Source organism: Aedes aegypti, chromosome 1, assembly GCF_002204515.2.
Source record: "Aedes aegypti strain LVP_AGWG chromosome 1, AaegL5.0 Primary Assembly, whole genome shotgun sequence".
NCBI classification, from domain to species: domain Eukaryota; kingdom Metazoa; phylum Arthropoda; class Insecta; order Diptera; family Culicidae; genus Aedes; species Aedes aegypti.
Genome location: NC_035107.1, coordinates 177,305,165 through 177,321,003, shown reverse-complemented (window position 1 = coordinate 177,321,003; position 15,839 = coordinate 177,305,165). Strand labels below are relative to the sequence as shown.

General features: G+C 39.0%; 1 protein-coding gene across 1 annotated transcript; it reads right to left on the bottom strand.

Moving 5' to 3' along the window:
• Positions 1 to 559: 559 nt before the first annotated feature.
• Positions 560 to 14,786, bottom strand: LOC5574594 (endoplasmic reticulum metallopeptidase 1). Its single transcript, XM_001655176.2, has 8 exons — positions 14,650 to 14,786; positions 14,525 to 14,579; positions 13,511 to 14,115; positions 8,754 to 9,542; positions 6,986 to 7,510; positions 6,702 to 6,913; positions 6,339 to 6,624; positions 560 to 1,113 (listed from the first exon to the last, which is right to left on the bottom strand). Exons 1-8 carry the CDS (start codon positions 14,656 to 14,658, stop codon positions 946 to 948), a joined length of 2,649 nt encoding a protein of 882 aa, XP_001655226.2. The 5' UTR covers positions 14,659 to 14,786; the 3' UTR covers positions 560 to 945.
• Positions 14,787 to 15,839: the final 1,053 nt, after the last annotated feature.

Here is a 15,839-nt window from a genome sequence, read left to right as displayed (position 1 = left end):
TGTGTCGTTTATGCCAATAATGAGTTTTTTTTGTGTATAACGAGATCCTTCTCAACATCGTAGGGCAAAACCGCATAAAACATGCCGTTATGACTTTTGTCCCCAAGTGCCATACGTTCGAAGCACTGTGCGTCGCCTTGCCAATTGGTTTTCATTAAATAACTTTTTTCACAAGAGTCTGATTGTTTCGCGGTCTTCGGCAATGTTCTTCATCGTATAAATACCTATCGAGGAGAATTTTTATAGAGGTCAATGAGCGACCTCTGGCGATTTTTCTTTGCAAAAGTAAGGTTTCCCATAGTAAATCCCATACAAACATTGAACGGCTGGTGCTAAAATATAGTTTCTCCGATCGAACTGAAATTTTGCACAGTTGTTATGGGACCTAAATGCAATCCAAAAAGTGGACTGGAGCGAGAATCTAAATTTTGTCCTACACTACTGTGCACAACCAAATTTCTTCCAAATCACTTCAAATTTTGGAAGAATGATTTTCATCATAATTGACACCGTTTAAGCATAGGGGAGCAAAAACTTCAAAATTTGCATCAGTCTAGTGTTCAGTCTAACTCAGTAGCTAATAAGTTCAATGAAATGTGATTGAAAATCGTAGTTTTTTCTTGGAATATACCACATTCTAGAGGTTTTGTGCAGTTTTAGGTGAAGTGAGATCCCATGAATCGACTATTTGCTTATAAAATTTCAAACAAAATTCAATTCTACAATTATAGGAAAAGAAACAACTATTATAAGCTGTTTTTATGTTTATCTTAATGTGGTTCATTATGTGGAAACTTTCTGAAACTCAAGAATATTTAATTTATAGAGAGACTATTTCATATTCACATTGTTTCTGAGTTTCAGGAAATTTTAGCATCGCTGGTCGCTCGAATCATTGGTTTTGTTTCGCATTTTTCACCGTCTCATTTTGCGCTTGCATTCAGTTCAAAATATGTAGCTATTGACGGCAGCTACTGAGGGAACCACGTGGGCCCACGTTGGAACTCGTGCGAGCAGCTTATTAAATACAGGTGCATGATGCTTTTGATGTTCCCAGAATGTGGTAGTGACCATAATGTCGACCAGTGGTCCGTCATAGTTCGGAATTTCGTGCTGAAAATAAAATCAAAACAAAAAGCATTATATTCATATCTATTACTTGCAGGGCTAGTCCCAGTTTCCTAGACCTCATCCATTCATTAACCTTTCGGTAGTTGCGCGAATTTTTGTAACAACACCAACACCAGATCAAGGGCTGACCTGCAATGATTATAATATATTCAGCTTCAGAATTCCGCGACCAGGCGGCGCTAGTGAGCAGGAAAGTTTTGTTTTGTAAATATCTCAGGAACCTGATCACTTAAAATCATGGCGTCTTCGGCGAAGTTGTTCAGTAGCTCAAGAGCAATCATTAATTGAGCCAACAAATTCGAGATTTTGCCATCAGGCGGCGCTAGTGAGCATGAAACCTTTTATGATAATAAATCTTCGAACTGTTCAGTAGCATACCTATAAGTAGATGAAAAAAAAAACGAATTTAGTACTATACCATTTAATTCCACTAGAGTTTGTATCATTTGACAGATACGCGTATTTCGACCTCAACTGTAAGGCCGTCTTCAGTGTCGTGTACTAGACTCGACTCGAAATACGCGTATCTGTCAAAGGATACAAACTGTAGTGGAATTAAATGGTATAGTACTAAATTCGGGTTTTTCATCTACTTATGAAACTTTTGTTCTGCAGATATCTTAGGAGCCTGACAACTTAGAAGGATGAAACTTTTGTTCTGCAGATATCTTAGGAGCCTGACAACTTAGAAGGATGCCGTCTTCGGCAAAGTTGTTCAGCAGCTCAAAGGCTATAATTATTTGAGCCACAATATTCGAAATTTTGCTACCATGTGGCGCTATTGCGCATGCAACTGTTTTGCAAATTTCCAAGATCCTGGCCACTTAGAAAGATGGTGTCAAAGTTGTTCAGTTGCTCAAGGGCTATCATTGTTAGAGGCAATTGATTCAAAATTTTGTTGTTTTGAAACTTTTGTTGTTTTTTTTTTTCAGATATCTCAGGAGCCTGAGCACTTAGAAAGATAGCGTCTTGTTTAATAAGCCGAGGGCAATCATTGATCGAGATTATTCTAAATTTAGTCACCAGGTGACGCCAATGAGCACGAATCAAGTCGAGTCGAGTCTAGTACACGACATTGAAGATGGCCTTACAGTTGAGGTCGAAATACACGTATCTGTCAAAGGATACAAACTCTAGTGGAATTAAATGGTATAGTACTAAATTCGGGTTTTCATTTACTTAAAATCCTTGTCTGCACCGGCTGATGGTCAGAATCGGGGAAGCGAAACAGCTTCCGCTGGAGTGGAGGCAAGAAGTCATATGCCCCATTTTTACATTTTGAACAGCCCTAATGCCCCATCTTCAAAAAGGGCGAAAAATTCGAATGTGAAAACTATCGTGCGATATCTATCATGAATGCGTGTACATAGTGATATCCTAGTTTATCTTCCGTCGTCTATCACCAATAGCAAATAAGTTTGTGGGTTATGTAAGTTATCAAGCTGGTTTCATCAAGGGCCTATTCACATATTTCATAACGCTGAAGGGGGGTGTCTTCGAGATGTTACAGGTCATACAAAATTCGGAAAACATTCTTACAAAATGCGTTATGAGGGGGTGGGTGGGTGTTAAAAATGGCCATTTTTGGCGTTATGAAATTTGTGAATAAACCCTAACGGCCACTCGAAGACACTCCAAATCTTCAATGTATGGCAAATCCTCCAGAAATATCGTGAATATCAAATCCCAACTTATCAGTGAGGCTTGATAGAAACTCCTCTGCGAGGCAAAGAGGAGGCGATTTTGCCGTTTTTCTGAGGAGAAAAAAATAAACTCAAAATTTTCAACACAGATCCTCAAGCGATTCGAGTGAGAGTGCAGAAAAATGCGAGGATTTTTTCAGACACTCTCTCTCTCTCTCGTTGCGATGCTCACCATCACTCACACTTCAAACGAACTCTCGAGTCTGCCACCCGAACAGACAGTCCTCGGGGAGTTGTGAGAGCACCCTTTTTTGATGGAATTTAACTCGGTTTTTTTTTGTGCTGCATCTTCCTCGCTCATTTTTCGTTGCCTCGCTGCTTAGCATTTTTTGGCTCCCTCGCAAAGAGGCACTGGCAGCACGCTGCTCTAGAGTATGTCACCGAACTCTGATGATGTTGAGGAGAATTATCAAGCCTGCTTATCACCTGTTCATCGATTTTTAAGCGGCTTATGATAACATCGATCGCAAATAGATATGGTCGGTGTTCAGACAAACTGAACCAAGCGTTTTTTTAAATATTTGCATTATTTCCTGTAATAATGTAACTTATCTATTTGATGACACATCTGTATTAAAATTACATCGGAAAACCCAGGATTGATGGAGTCCTAAAGGTATCTTTAGAACGCCAAAATATGATCTAGTCCGGTCTGTCTGAACACCGACCATTGGATAATCATGGACGACTACAGCTTTCCCGAGAAGCTCACAAGACTAATAGCAACGATGGACGATGTGCAGAATAGCGTGTAAGTTTTGGGTGAACATTCCAGTTCGTTCGAACTTCGCCATAGTCTTCGACAGTGCGATGGACTTTTGTGCCTGCTGTTCATCATTTATGGTGGAATTTTATGTCTATTATTCAACATCGCGTTAGATGATGTCATGCAGAATAGCCGGGTTACACAAACGAAGTATGATTTTCACAAGATCCATCCAATTTATTTGCTTCGCGGATGATATGGATGTTGTCGACAGAACATTTAGAATGGTGACAGATCTCAGAGTGCCTGAAACGTAAAGCGATAAAATTTGCTTTGGTGGTGAATGCATCAAAACAAAGTACATGCTGATAGGAGGCACCCAGCGCGACAGAACCTGCCTAGGAAGCAGTGCTGCGATAGAGGTTGTAGATGAGTTTTGTCTATCTCGGATCCATGATAACGGCTGATAACAACGTCAGTCGTAAAATACGGAGACGCATCATTAGTGAAAGTCGCGCCTACTACACAGTAAAACATTCGTTCTCGTATCCGTTAACAGCAGTCGTGAACACGTCAACAAGCAAAAATACACCGTGAACTAGATCAGAGAGAGCAAAAATACACCGTGAACTAGAATAGAGTGTGGTGTGCTATTTCAATAGTCCATTTTACGAGACGTTTTTGAACAGCTGATCGCTTATTTTATGAATGAAATTTTGACAGTAGGCGGTGTCGTAACGTGTGAAAGTAACAGCAATATCATCAGTGTTGCCGTTTCGTAAATTGGACTATACCTAAAAAATAATGCGCTCTCGGGCTAGGCATTGGATATAAATAGAAAGCGTTGTGTTTGGATCGGCATCTAATTCTTCCGAAAGAGGTGCACTTTGCGAAAAAGGACCACGTGATTACTAAGCTGAAATCTAATTCAGGTTAACTTCTGCGTCCATGAGTCCTCCCATGGTGTAGGGGTAACGCGCCCTAACTAGAGATCAGGGAGTCGTGAGTTCAATTGTCACTGAGAAGATGTTTAACTTTTTCGCAAAACTTCACATCAATTTGTCCATTTAATCCAATTGCAAAGTATATGTAATGTTTAGCTTTTCGGTAATTGTTAAACTTCCACTCGGCTGGTTAGCCGTAAACCACGATTCATAATTAAAAACAAGTAACTAGATCAGAACGCGTTGCCTAGTTCCGAGAACGTTCATGTAAACATGATGGTTGTTCACGGTGTATTTTTGACAGTTCACGTTTTCTAGAACTCTTTTTTGAGCGTGTATGGGCTCCTGAAAAATCCACCCCTGCTCCAAATATGTACAAAATCAGAGTGTCGTATTTCTCATGTATACCTAAATGAGTTAGTGTGCCATGCGATATTTTATATCGCATCTCACAGGTTATGTGATGCACGAGATGCAGATACGTACAAAATATATCCTAGTGAGCGAGTCTCATGATACATATCGTACTACAAAACGCTAATAAGATAAGGCGGACATGAAGCATGGAAGAGGATCTGCAAGCAGCTGGAGTGTTCGATCGACGAGTGCTTAAGCCTTAATACCATCTCTGGCGGTGTGCAGTAGAATGGTGTGTGACGGCGGAGGATGAAACATGAGCTCGTCAGGCTCTACGGCGAACCCAGTAGCTATCTGGAAGGTGGCGAGGGTTTATCAAATTAATTGATGTAACACCAAATAAATAAAAAGCAGATCCTAACGCATCATTTTTATGTTCATTCCAAACAGCAATCACGTAGACTTAAGGAAAATTATCGACGAGATTGTCTTTTCCGGGAACTTCACAAGATTGACAACAGAGACGATGGATGTGGTACGTCGAATATCGCTGGAATACGAATGGATACGATGGACTTCCTTGTCTGCAGAAGTCATGTGGAGAGCTTAGTGTGATAACCGTTGAACGGTTTTCAACAGATACAGTTAATTTGTTGACTTCGTGTATTGTACGTGTTGGCTGGTTATTAGGGTGCGGATTATTTTTCGAAATGTCTCAAAACCAAAAATTCGAGTGCTCTTCTGAATTTAAATCACATAAAACGGGAAACCTCAAATTTTAAGCCAAAAATATTAAGATTTAGAGGTGGCACAAGCGGCTTGAAGGTGAAATTTCAAGTTATGAAATATAACCTTCAGTGAAGGCTTCATAACTTTGTTAGTGGTTATCCGCATGGACTAGGATGCCCCATTATTATCAAACTTCAAAAAACTTTAATCACACCTCCCACATTTGTTCATTTGGACCCCAAAAGCTACTGTGAATATTGAAAGGAATCCGTTAACTAAACGAGCTTGAAGTTTGTATGGAGAAAATCTACCAAATATATGGGAAAACCGATTTTAATATATTTTTGACCATAGATGGCGCTGTAATCGGCGAATTTCTTTAATTATTGATTTGAAGATTCTCCCATCAATATAGAAAAGACTGAAACAAATCGGAAGTTCGGGTTTCTTCCTGGGTGGAACAATACAAATTGGCAACAAAAGCTCGGTTAATAGCCGTAAATGTATTCATAGAATTAATTTATTGAAAATTTAGGACGTATGTTCTGTATCAGTTGGAACGTAACACCAGTGATAAAACTAAGAAGTAGAATAACACGATCAAGATTGCATTTCAATTTATAGACAAAAAGTAAGTATTTTCAATAGATTTTGAATTTGGCTCAAGAATTACCAAATCCGCCTTATCGGTTGATTTACCCCAATTCACGACTTTATGAAGTTTATAAGAGCAATCGAATATAAGTATGAATCTGCAACAAAACATACCTTTAGATTTAATGTAATATTCATCGGTCCTGGATTGGCTCCACTACTAATGAGAACAAAGTAACCTCTTTGACCGTTGAACTCAATTGGATCAGCCAGCTCATCTACGATGTCCCACTTTTGAAGTGTAGTACCAGCTTTGGGTCCAATGATCAAAGCACATTGGTGATCACCTGTTAACGTTAACTGCATGCTATGATCATGTTCGGATAGTTTATCCTTACTTCGGAGTGCACATTTCACTGATGAATGTACCAGCGGTGGCGGAGCAGGAAACCAGTAGTTTCTGTAGAAAATATGGAGTAGATTAAATGATTCAAAATGTAAATAAATTATTTATCCAAAGTATAACGTTATTCTTACTCAAATAGAACCTGATGCCAAATAGAGTAGAACGGAATGGCACAGAAAAGTTCATTCTCACATGCAGGTATCTCTCGCATCCGTGTGATTGTATCAGGTATGGCAATTCCTTCGATCGTTTTCCCTGCATTGCGATCAAGCTCCTGAAGTAGAAAACCAGAATCGGTGTGCCGTATTCCTCCATTGTAGTCATGGAATGTCCGTAGTGTATGCTGTTCAAAATATAAAAGTTTAAACGATTTAGACTTTCCAGGATGCCCTATTGTTTGAGTGGCTATACTAACTGTTATGTAATGTCGCTGCACGGTAGGTGCCTTCAGACTGTCATCTCGATAAGGAAATCCGACGTGAGTCCAAGAGGCCAACAGCAGTGCGATCACAGTTATTGCTACCAGTTCGCCTATTAGTTTGTCTGTTTTCTTCAAAAGGAACAATAATGGGGTCATATAGCTACATGTCAGCAGCGTCAGGAATGTAGCAATCACCCCAATTATCAAGTCAGGATTGATGGAGGCTCCAATGCGTCCCGTTATGGGAATGAACATGTTCATCATCATATGGTAGAACTGAGTGCTCCATAAAATGGCAAATATTTGGAAGACCAAGTGAATGTACAGCCATTTGTGGACGGAGTTTTGAACGGCAAACATCGAGATAAGCGTGTTTGATAGCAATGAAAAGAATATCAATATCATGAAGATATAGGCAACGCGATACCCAGTGAAGGTAATGCCTAAAGTGAGCATACCCCAGAACAGATTTACTCCACTTAAGCGAGCCTGGACCTTGAGGGCCAAGCTGAGAGGCGTCTGAAAACACACAAATGAGAAAAATAAGATCATTTACAATTGAGTGACTATATGTTGACATCCTGCATATATTTTGAAAATAAATATTAGACTTTAACTAGAGCGGCAATTGTTAATAATGCGACTAATTATCTAATTATAATATTAGATTGAATGTTTAAGTTAACAATTTCTCCTACTTGAGTTGGTTTCGATCCCATAAGAGCCAGTGTATTATTTTCCGCAATTTTTTCTTGAATCCAAATACTACTATTTACAACCTTCCTCAGCGAATCAATTTCCTCGTTTTTCGGTTATTGGTAAAGGTTCTAAATGTGACCGAAACGTCGGGCAAGCTTCAATATCAGTATTTGATTTTTTGTCAGGACCAAGGATGGAAATCTAGTGATCATGATAAAACAAATGATGCATCGTGGTTGTTCTTTATCATGCGATCATAGCAACAACGATAAACCCTTAGTCGTCAAGCCATCATAACAAACTCCGCTCCGCGAGAAAAGAATCGCCCGGCCTGTGAGTTGACGATCAATTGTTCGCGAATCAAAGTCCTAATTTTAGAGGATATTTCTGATTGCACTTCACGATTTGTCTCCTAGCTTGTCGTTTTTAATCTGAAAGTCTATCGTGCATGGTATGTGAAAAAGTTTATCCGTGAATTTTTAATTGATTCGCATTAATCGCAACTTGTTACAATATCCGACAAACCCTTTATCTTACGACAAACAGTTTATCGGATGCTCGATATATCTATGATTAGGGATGGTACACAAATTATTTCACGCTAAATTTAAACTTTTTCGACCCCCTCCCCCCCACCTTTGTCACACTTTTTGTATGAATCCTCGGAAAATTTTGTAAGGCTTGTCACACTTGGCTCGACCCCCCCCCCCTTGGAGCGTGACATCATTTGTGCATGACCCCTTAGCACGCGTGGTGAGGTGCTGAAATTATGTTGGTGCAAGAGCGATGGCCCTCTTGGATCATTCAAATACCGTGTTGTTTGTCGTTAAAGCTGATTTTTTCCATCCTTGGTCAGGACTGATCTTCGCGCAATATAGTATCGCAGTCGAAATCTTAAATTGCAATGTGGTATGTGTCACATAGCGCACTTTGGCTAATGCTAGGTTCAATGTCCGGATATGTAAAATCTAGATTTTCACTAGCAATAATTCTCGATTTTCTAGGGAATCGATAATATTTGATCCATTGGAATTTGATGTAATGTTTCTGGAAAATTACTTACGGTTTTACTTCCGAAGACCTTACTGCAGAGCATATGTACTAAACATTGACATAAAAGCGCTGGGCAGCAGTAGATTCCTAGCACTAGGTTTGTGGATGAATACCATGACATCGGTCGACCTATCAGATCTAACTGATATCCAATTAGGAAGCAAACAATGCCACTAACGCCAGCACCCAGGAATGTGGCTACGAATCCAATCATTGTTTCCGACCGTATTTGTCTTCCATGTGTGCCGCTGGTTGATCTCGCAAGTGATAGAAACGGAATTATTATTGACAGCAGCACTACTGAAAGATTGATCATGAACGCCACATCTGCGGAATAGTGTACGAAAAATACACCAAGAAAATCAAAATACACCGTATGCTCGGTCATCTTGTGTTCTGTCCCGAGTCGATCAGAATTGGCAATTGTATTTGTCAGCGATAGGATATTGTCACCGGTGCGTTGTAGAACTGACATTGGTATGTATTCGACTGAGTCATACTTGGTGTGATACCGATATCCGTTGGCTGTGTAGGCAAAATCCATTCCCGGTACTCTACCTACATCTCGAAACACGCGAAAGTCAGTATCGGATGGAATAACACCTGATTGGAAGACTTCTTCGGCCGCTGCTTGCGCGTAAGGATACTTGATTGCCTTTGCGTACATTTCAATCAACCAGGGGTTCTTCGGTCCGCTTTGGAAGAGCATCTCTTTACCACCGGATCCGGCTGATTCCAGGTTCAGGAATGCGCGGACCTCCTTTGCCCAACGGTGGGATGAGATGAAGCCATGTGAAGCCTGGAAATTGAAATAATTTATCGTTAGAATATTTCTATAAGTATTGAGGTTTGATGGTCGTATAACAAATCAAATATAATCGAACAAAAATCAGTCAGAGGAAAAAGTGAACTTTTTGTATTAATGAAGAACAAAAAAAAACGATTATTGCCGCTAAGCAATTTTCCTCAATTCTGATGAACGACAATTATTAGCACAGTAGCTATCCCGTTACTTTATTTTGTACAGCACGCGTAGAACATTGTCACTTTTTGTACGCAACTCCAGCGGACACTTGTTCCCGCGGATACGATCCGGTAGGAAATAATTACACGAAGAGAGATACGTTAGAATTCACGGTTTATTTCTAACTGATTTGATACATAGTATTTCGCCCTATATAGTCCTTCACTCTATTGTACTTGCATAGAATATTCTCGATGTGCATTGATGTATACAATAAGTACAATAATGAGCTGTGTCTAAACTGTTATACAATTGACGGATTGAATATTCTCGAAGTGTCAGACAATGGCACAATGCATGATAGATAAACAAATTCAATGCTTGGATCTGGAACGATCTGGATGGTGAGTAAATGTTCTAATTAATATTAATTGTCTTCTAATGATTTGTTTTGTTTCAGGTATGTTCTATGCGTGTATGTATCGGTATGATGTACCTAGGACAAGACGTAACAGCTCATCTAAGACTGCCCCGTTGTTTTTCAGTCGACAACCTTGACGATACAAAATCCAGTGCTACCAGTATACTTTTTAAGCAAATCTTGCGAAAATATTAAAATATCAAGAATCATAATTTTGTTGTTTCTTGCACGCTTCAGTCGTACAGTGCAATAGAGGATGCTAGCTTATTTAAAAACCAGGTTTATATTCAAAACCGTTGACATTTTTAGAGAAAATTGACACAATTTTCATTTTACTGCTTTCAAAGAGCACATGCGGTAAACTTAACATCGACTATAAATGGATTTGAAACAAAAAGATTTCATGAAAATTTTCCAAATTTTTGATAAAAGATCTAACTTATGAACTAGCAATACGGCCAGGCTAGCAACAAATTGCCCTGTTGCAATTCTACTCAACGATGTGAAAGTAGGCCTTTCCCAAAACGACCAATGAGAAGTGGTCTTTTTTGACATGCAATTGGTTTCATTTTTGTATTTTGACCTGATACGTCTTGTCTTAGTGATGTACAGGTGAGTAGAGAATTGCTAGAATGGCAGTGAATTTATGCAGTGTTTGTGGCCTCAACATGAGGCATGTTCTTCCACCGGTGTGGTGCGGCATGATGCACCCCGGTGGCTTGTTGTTGGCCACAACACTACTAGTGAATTTTCAATCGCCCTACAACAGGAAGGTTTCATTTCATTTTATACATGTGAAAATTTTCAGGTCATGAAATTTTCTAATAAGAATAATTCAAAGTCAAATTAAAATTATTGAGGATAGTTTTACAAGAATATTGAAGTCTCTATTTCCATACTTTTTTAATTTCCAAAATTATTTTCTACGATATTCAGATATTTTTTGAAGCCTGAGTTTTTAAAAGAAATTTTACTAGTTTTGATCAAACTTTAAAATCTTCAAATATTTTTTTATTACATACTAAAAAACTAGATAAATACAAGTAAAATTCAGACTAGATAAGATTATACAACTCTAAACGTATACAGTGGGGATTCGCTCGTTGTGGGTCCGCTGCATGGAATGACTCGATCGTTGGATGTTCGCTGGTTGGAAAAAATCCAACAAAAGCACTTGAATGTCAGGAGAAGATGTCAAACTAACTTTGACGTCTGACTACCGTCGCATTGAAATCTCTATATATAGAACAAATGTGTATGTATATGTGCGTTTCGTGAAGATTTACGTTCCGGATGCGTTAGTCTGGAGCATTTTCACCAGCTATCAGTCGTTCCAACTAACGGGTCGGATACGTTAGATGGAAGGCAGTCGTGTTCCAACCAGCGAATCCCCGCTGTAGCAATATTATTCCTATGCTTCGTTGTAATGTAATTGCAATAATTATTTTTTGCTGAGACGATCATGTAAGTATTTGACCGGCGTAGTTACGGTATACTTCGTAGATTTGATACTAGCTATATTCATGTTTTTTCTTCGATAATCTCATCCAGATTGTTTTCAAGAACAAGGCTTGGGAGTTGACATTTATCCAATCTTAAACAAGAGTACCAGCACCATGAATAATGCTATTCCCAGCCACGCCCATTTTTACCGTAACTTGGGATAGGGAAAGGAAATGTTGATGTAGCACTTACTTAATGAGAGGCCACCGACTCAGCGACACCCTCATAAGTGCTACGGAGATGGAGGTTGGGAGGGGTTTCAGGTCAGGATTCGCCTGAGAAGCTAGCGATAGACACAGAGCATTGGTTGTTTAATTGCTTTAATTTAATCTCTTGAATGCCGACAATCAAGAGAGAAACAATATGTTATTTACAGTAAGAAGAAGGTTGTTTAGCGTAAAAAAAATAATTGAGTACGTGTTCAACGGTAGTAGTTTTCTGCTTTTTACCAGTAAAAAACAGAATCGATCCTTCAAGGGTCATCGCATTGAAAAAAAAAAAATTCGACCGACCAAAACGTGTGAACTGAAAAAAGCCGCAGACCGAAAAATTTTAGGGAGCAAACAACACAACTCAGAAACCTTCTTCTCCAAACTATTCAACCAGTCGACAAAAACAAGGCCCTCACCCTATATGTTTGAACCAGCATACTTCTAAAAATGAATTAATTTTACAAAAAAAATAATGTCGCGAGCACATTGCATTTCTTCTTTTGCCTCGGTAGCTCTTCACCGATGAAATTATGTATTTTATTTACTTCAAGCTGTTTTTTCGCAAAAAACATGAGCTTACGATTGGCAACCGCGACACATTTCAGCTTATATTAAGTGATAAAACAATTTCACCGATAGAACCCTTAAAAATCCTCAGACTATAAAACAAAACACGGATCTCCCACGAGATATTATTGGCTAGTGCCCTTCTACAATACATGAAAATCCGCTTCTTACGTGCAAAATTAGTTGCAACTTTCTGGTATCAGCTGCACTTGTCCGTTTGCGGTTTAAACAGATTTCGAACAAACAGCACTATGAATAATCTAGAAAAAAAAGCTCCCATAACACCGTTTGCTCGGTATTTTCCGACGGCCATGCAAAAGCCTACACGCATTCCGAACACAAAAATCTGATTCCGGTTAAATACAAACTGTTAAAAAGGAACAAATTTACCGAATGCCAGCCTCCTGATATTGTATTCCGGCCAAAAATCCAACACAGTATTATTCCGGAAAAGAAGTAAAACACGCAAGATCTTTACGGTTCACCACTACTAATCACTACCGTAAAAACTTGCGAAAATTTGTAGATCGCCATTCACTTTTGGAAAAAAGAATCAGCCAAAACTGAGTTTTAGGCATTTAAGGTGATTATAGAACGAAGCCACATCTCAAATTTTCAAGAGCACAAGACTTGAGAGCCAAACAGCGCTCCGCATAAAAAATCTATCACATTGGTCACCACTAGCAAGCAAGCAAGTTGATTGGTTTTCAACGCGAACTGTTATGAGATACTCTCGTCTTGTGTACTTGAAAATTCAAAGTTTGGCTTCGTTTTATAATCACCTTAAAACATAAATTACGCGAAATAGAGCAAACACGTGACAGAAAACCGAAAGCCGGAGTGTTTTTCAATCTAGTATTCATCAAAAATTTGTCCTTTGTCTCGATCTCTCCCTATCTCGATGGTCCCTTCGATATCGAAATGTGGAGAGACGACTGTATTGTTAAAATGCATGTACTTATGTATTTCTGATGCTGTTTTAGGTCAAATTATTCGTATGGTTTGCTGGTAATGATTGTTTCAGGTTACATGGAAACATTTATAACTATTTCCGAACTAGAATCATAAGACTGATATCATAATGTGGCTTGTACTCTTACCTGCAGTGGCGTTTCCTCAGCTCCATTGAACAGAAAAATAATTGAGTATTGATTGATGTCTGACTGTCTGGACATGACTCGCAGTATCTCCAACATAACAGCACAACCGGATAAGTCATCGCTAGCTCCTGGACTAGTTGCCACCGAGTCAAAATGACAATTAAGTAACAAGGCGTGCTCCTTATGTTTCCCCACTAATTTGGCAATGACGTTCTGCACATTCCGATATACGCTTGTGGCTGATTTGTTCATGTAAACGCCTACATATCCTCCGGACACGATTTGCTTGTCGACGATGATCTCCTGGTTTTTGTTCTTCAGTTGATCAATGTAGGAAATTTCACGCAATAGAAAATCAACCGCCAGTACCTCGTTGGCGTAGCTGCCAGTTGGTTTCGGGCCAAAATCGTTCAAAATTTTCAAATCTTTGTAGGCCCGCTCTGCAATAAATGCGTTCGGATATTTTGCTAGGTGTGCGTTCCTCAGTGCGTCCGGTAGATGAGAGTTGGTGTAACTAGTCAAGTTTCCAATAAAGAGTATGATAAAGATGCCACCAATGCCCCACCAGGAAGAAATGCTGTGGACGCTCTTCACTTTAGAGTAATCTATAAATACCAACGACATTTGTATTATTTAAAACGAAGGTGCTATTTTATTTTTGTTGCATGCCCAACAGAGCAACTTTTGATATTGGTTGACCATGTAATTAAGGATACCAAAGAGATATTTAGGATTCATGTACCAGATTTCAAAACTTAATTTGAAAGAGCAAACGATTACTAGTTTTGACATCGTGCATTGTTGTTTCAAAACACGTCTTACTGTATATGACACATCTAACTATTAATGCCATACCGATATTTGATTAATTGAATGTAAAGAACTTTCTAGTGAAGTTGTAAACATACTTTGTATCTTTTAATATGGCAGTAGAACAGTGTTTCTGTATCCATTGTAAGCATATATAGTGAATATCACATAAAGCAGCGTATGACGATATTCAGATCACCTTACCTATATCTGGATCGAGAATTTTCCCCTTTACTCCTTTCCTGTTAGTATTCGAAGACTGATGAAGAAAGAATAGAATACATTTTTTTAGAATGGTTTATGTAATCCTACTGCACCACAAGCCATACCTGAAACATTTTAGTTATCGTAAAGTATTTTTAAGTAACAATAGAATGAATAAGAATTGTGTTGGGTTAATCTAAACATTCAATAGGTGACCATCAGTAATGTTGTTAATTTTAAATATAACTAGTTTTTGACTAATCCTTCCATTTTCAATCACATTTTAAACTACCCATTTCAGCTACGATTAAACTGTATACACCCAAACAAGTAAGGAAATTTCATTAAAATTTTCTTTTTCACAAATTTTCCATCCAAACACAGAACTTTTCACGGAAAATGGATTTTTCTTCTGATGTCTGTCAGCACTCATGTCACTATGCGACAGAATGAAAATTTTGACGTGTAAGAAACGCACACATGCTGCAGTGTGCTATTTCGCCGCCACTTATACATGACCAAGTGTGCTATGAACAGAAAATCAAAACAAAAAACAGATGTTGATGCTTGCTCAGAAGTGGCGAAGCCGGCTGCATGGTACGCTGCAACTAACATAGCTCTTATGCTAACATAACATACACTAGTAAACCATAGTACGATATGGTGAGCTGATATGTATGGTTGTTCATGTCGTTTGGACTGGCTACTTTAGAGACGATAATTGCTAAAAGCGCGCCAAAGACGAAATAACACGAACTGCACAACGTGTCGTACAATGCTTAATGATCCGAATAAGAACAGAGTCTGAATTGGACCAGGTTCCCCTATTATAAAATATTATATCCATGAGCCCTATCGCAGGACACCATTAGAAATAAAACAAGAATGCTTCAAAATCTGTAGAGCAAGAAATCCTCGAAAATGAAATACGTGCTTTAGCACTGGTGATGCTGTAGAAAGTTTAGGCATTGGTCTACTATCCATCGTATGCCTCGGATCTTGCAAAGTAATTTGACGCCTTTGCGCCTTTTTTTTATTTTTTTGTGCTCTATTATACTTTCAGTGAGGCTCAAAGGCCGGTTCTTCAACTTCAGCATCATAAACGTGCATAGCCCTCACTCCGGAAGCACTGATGATGACAAGGACGCATTTTACGCGCAGCTCGAACGCGAGTACGACCGCTGCCCAAGCCAAGACGTCAAGATCATCATAGGAGACTTAAACGCTCAGGTTGGCCAGGAGGAGGAGTTCAGACCGACGATTGGAAAGTTCAGCGCCCACCAGCTGACGAACGAGAACGGCCTACGACTGATAG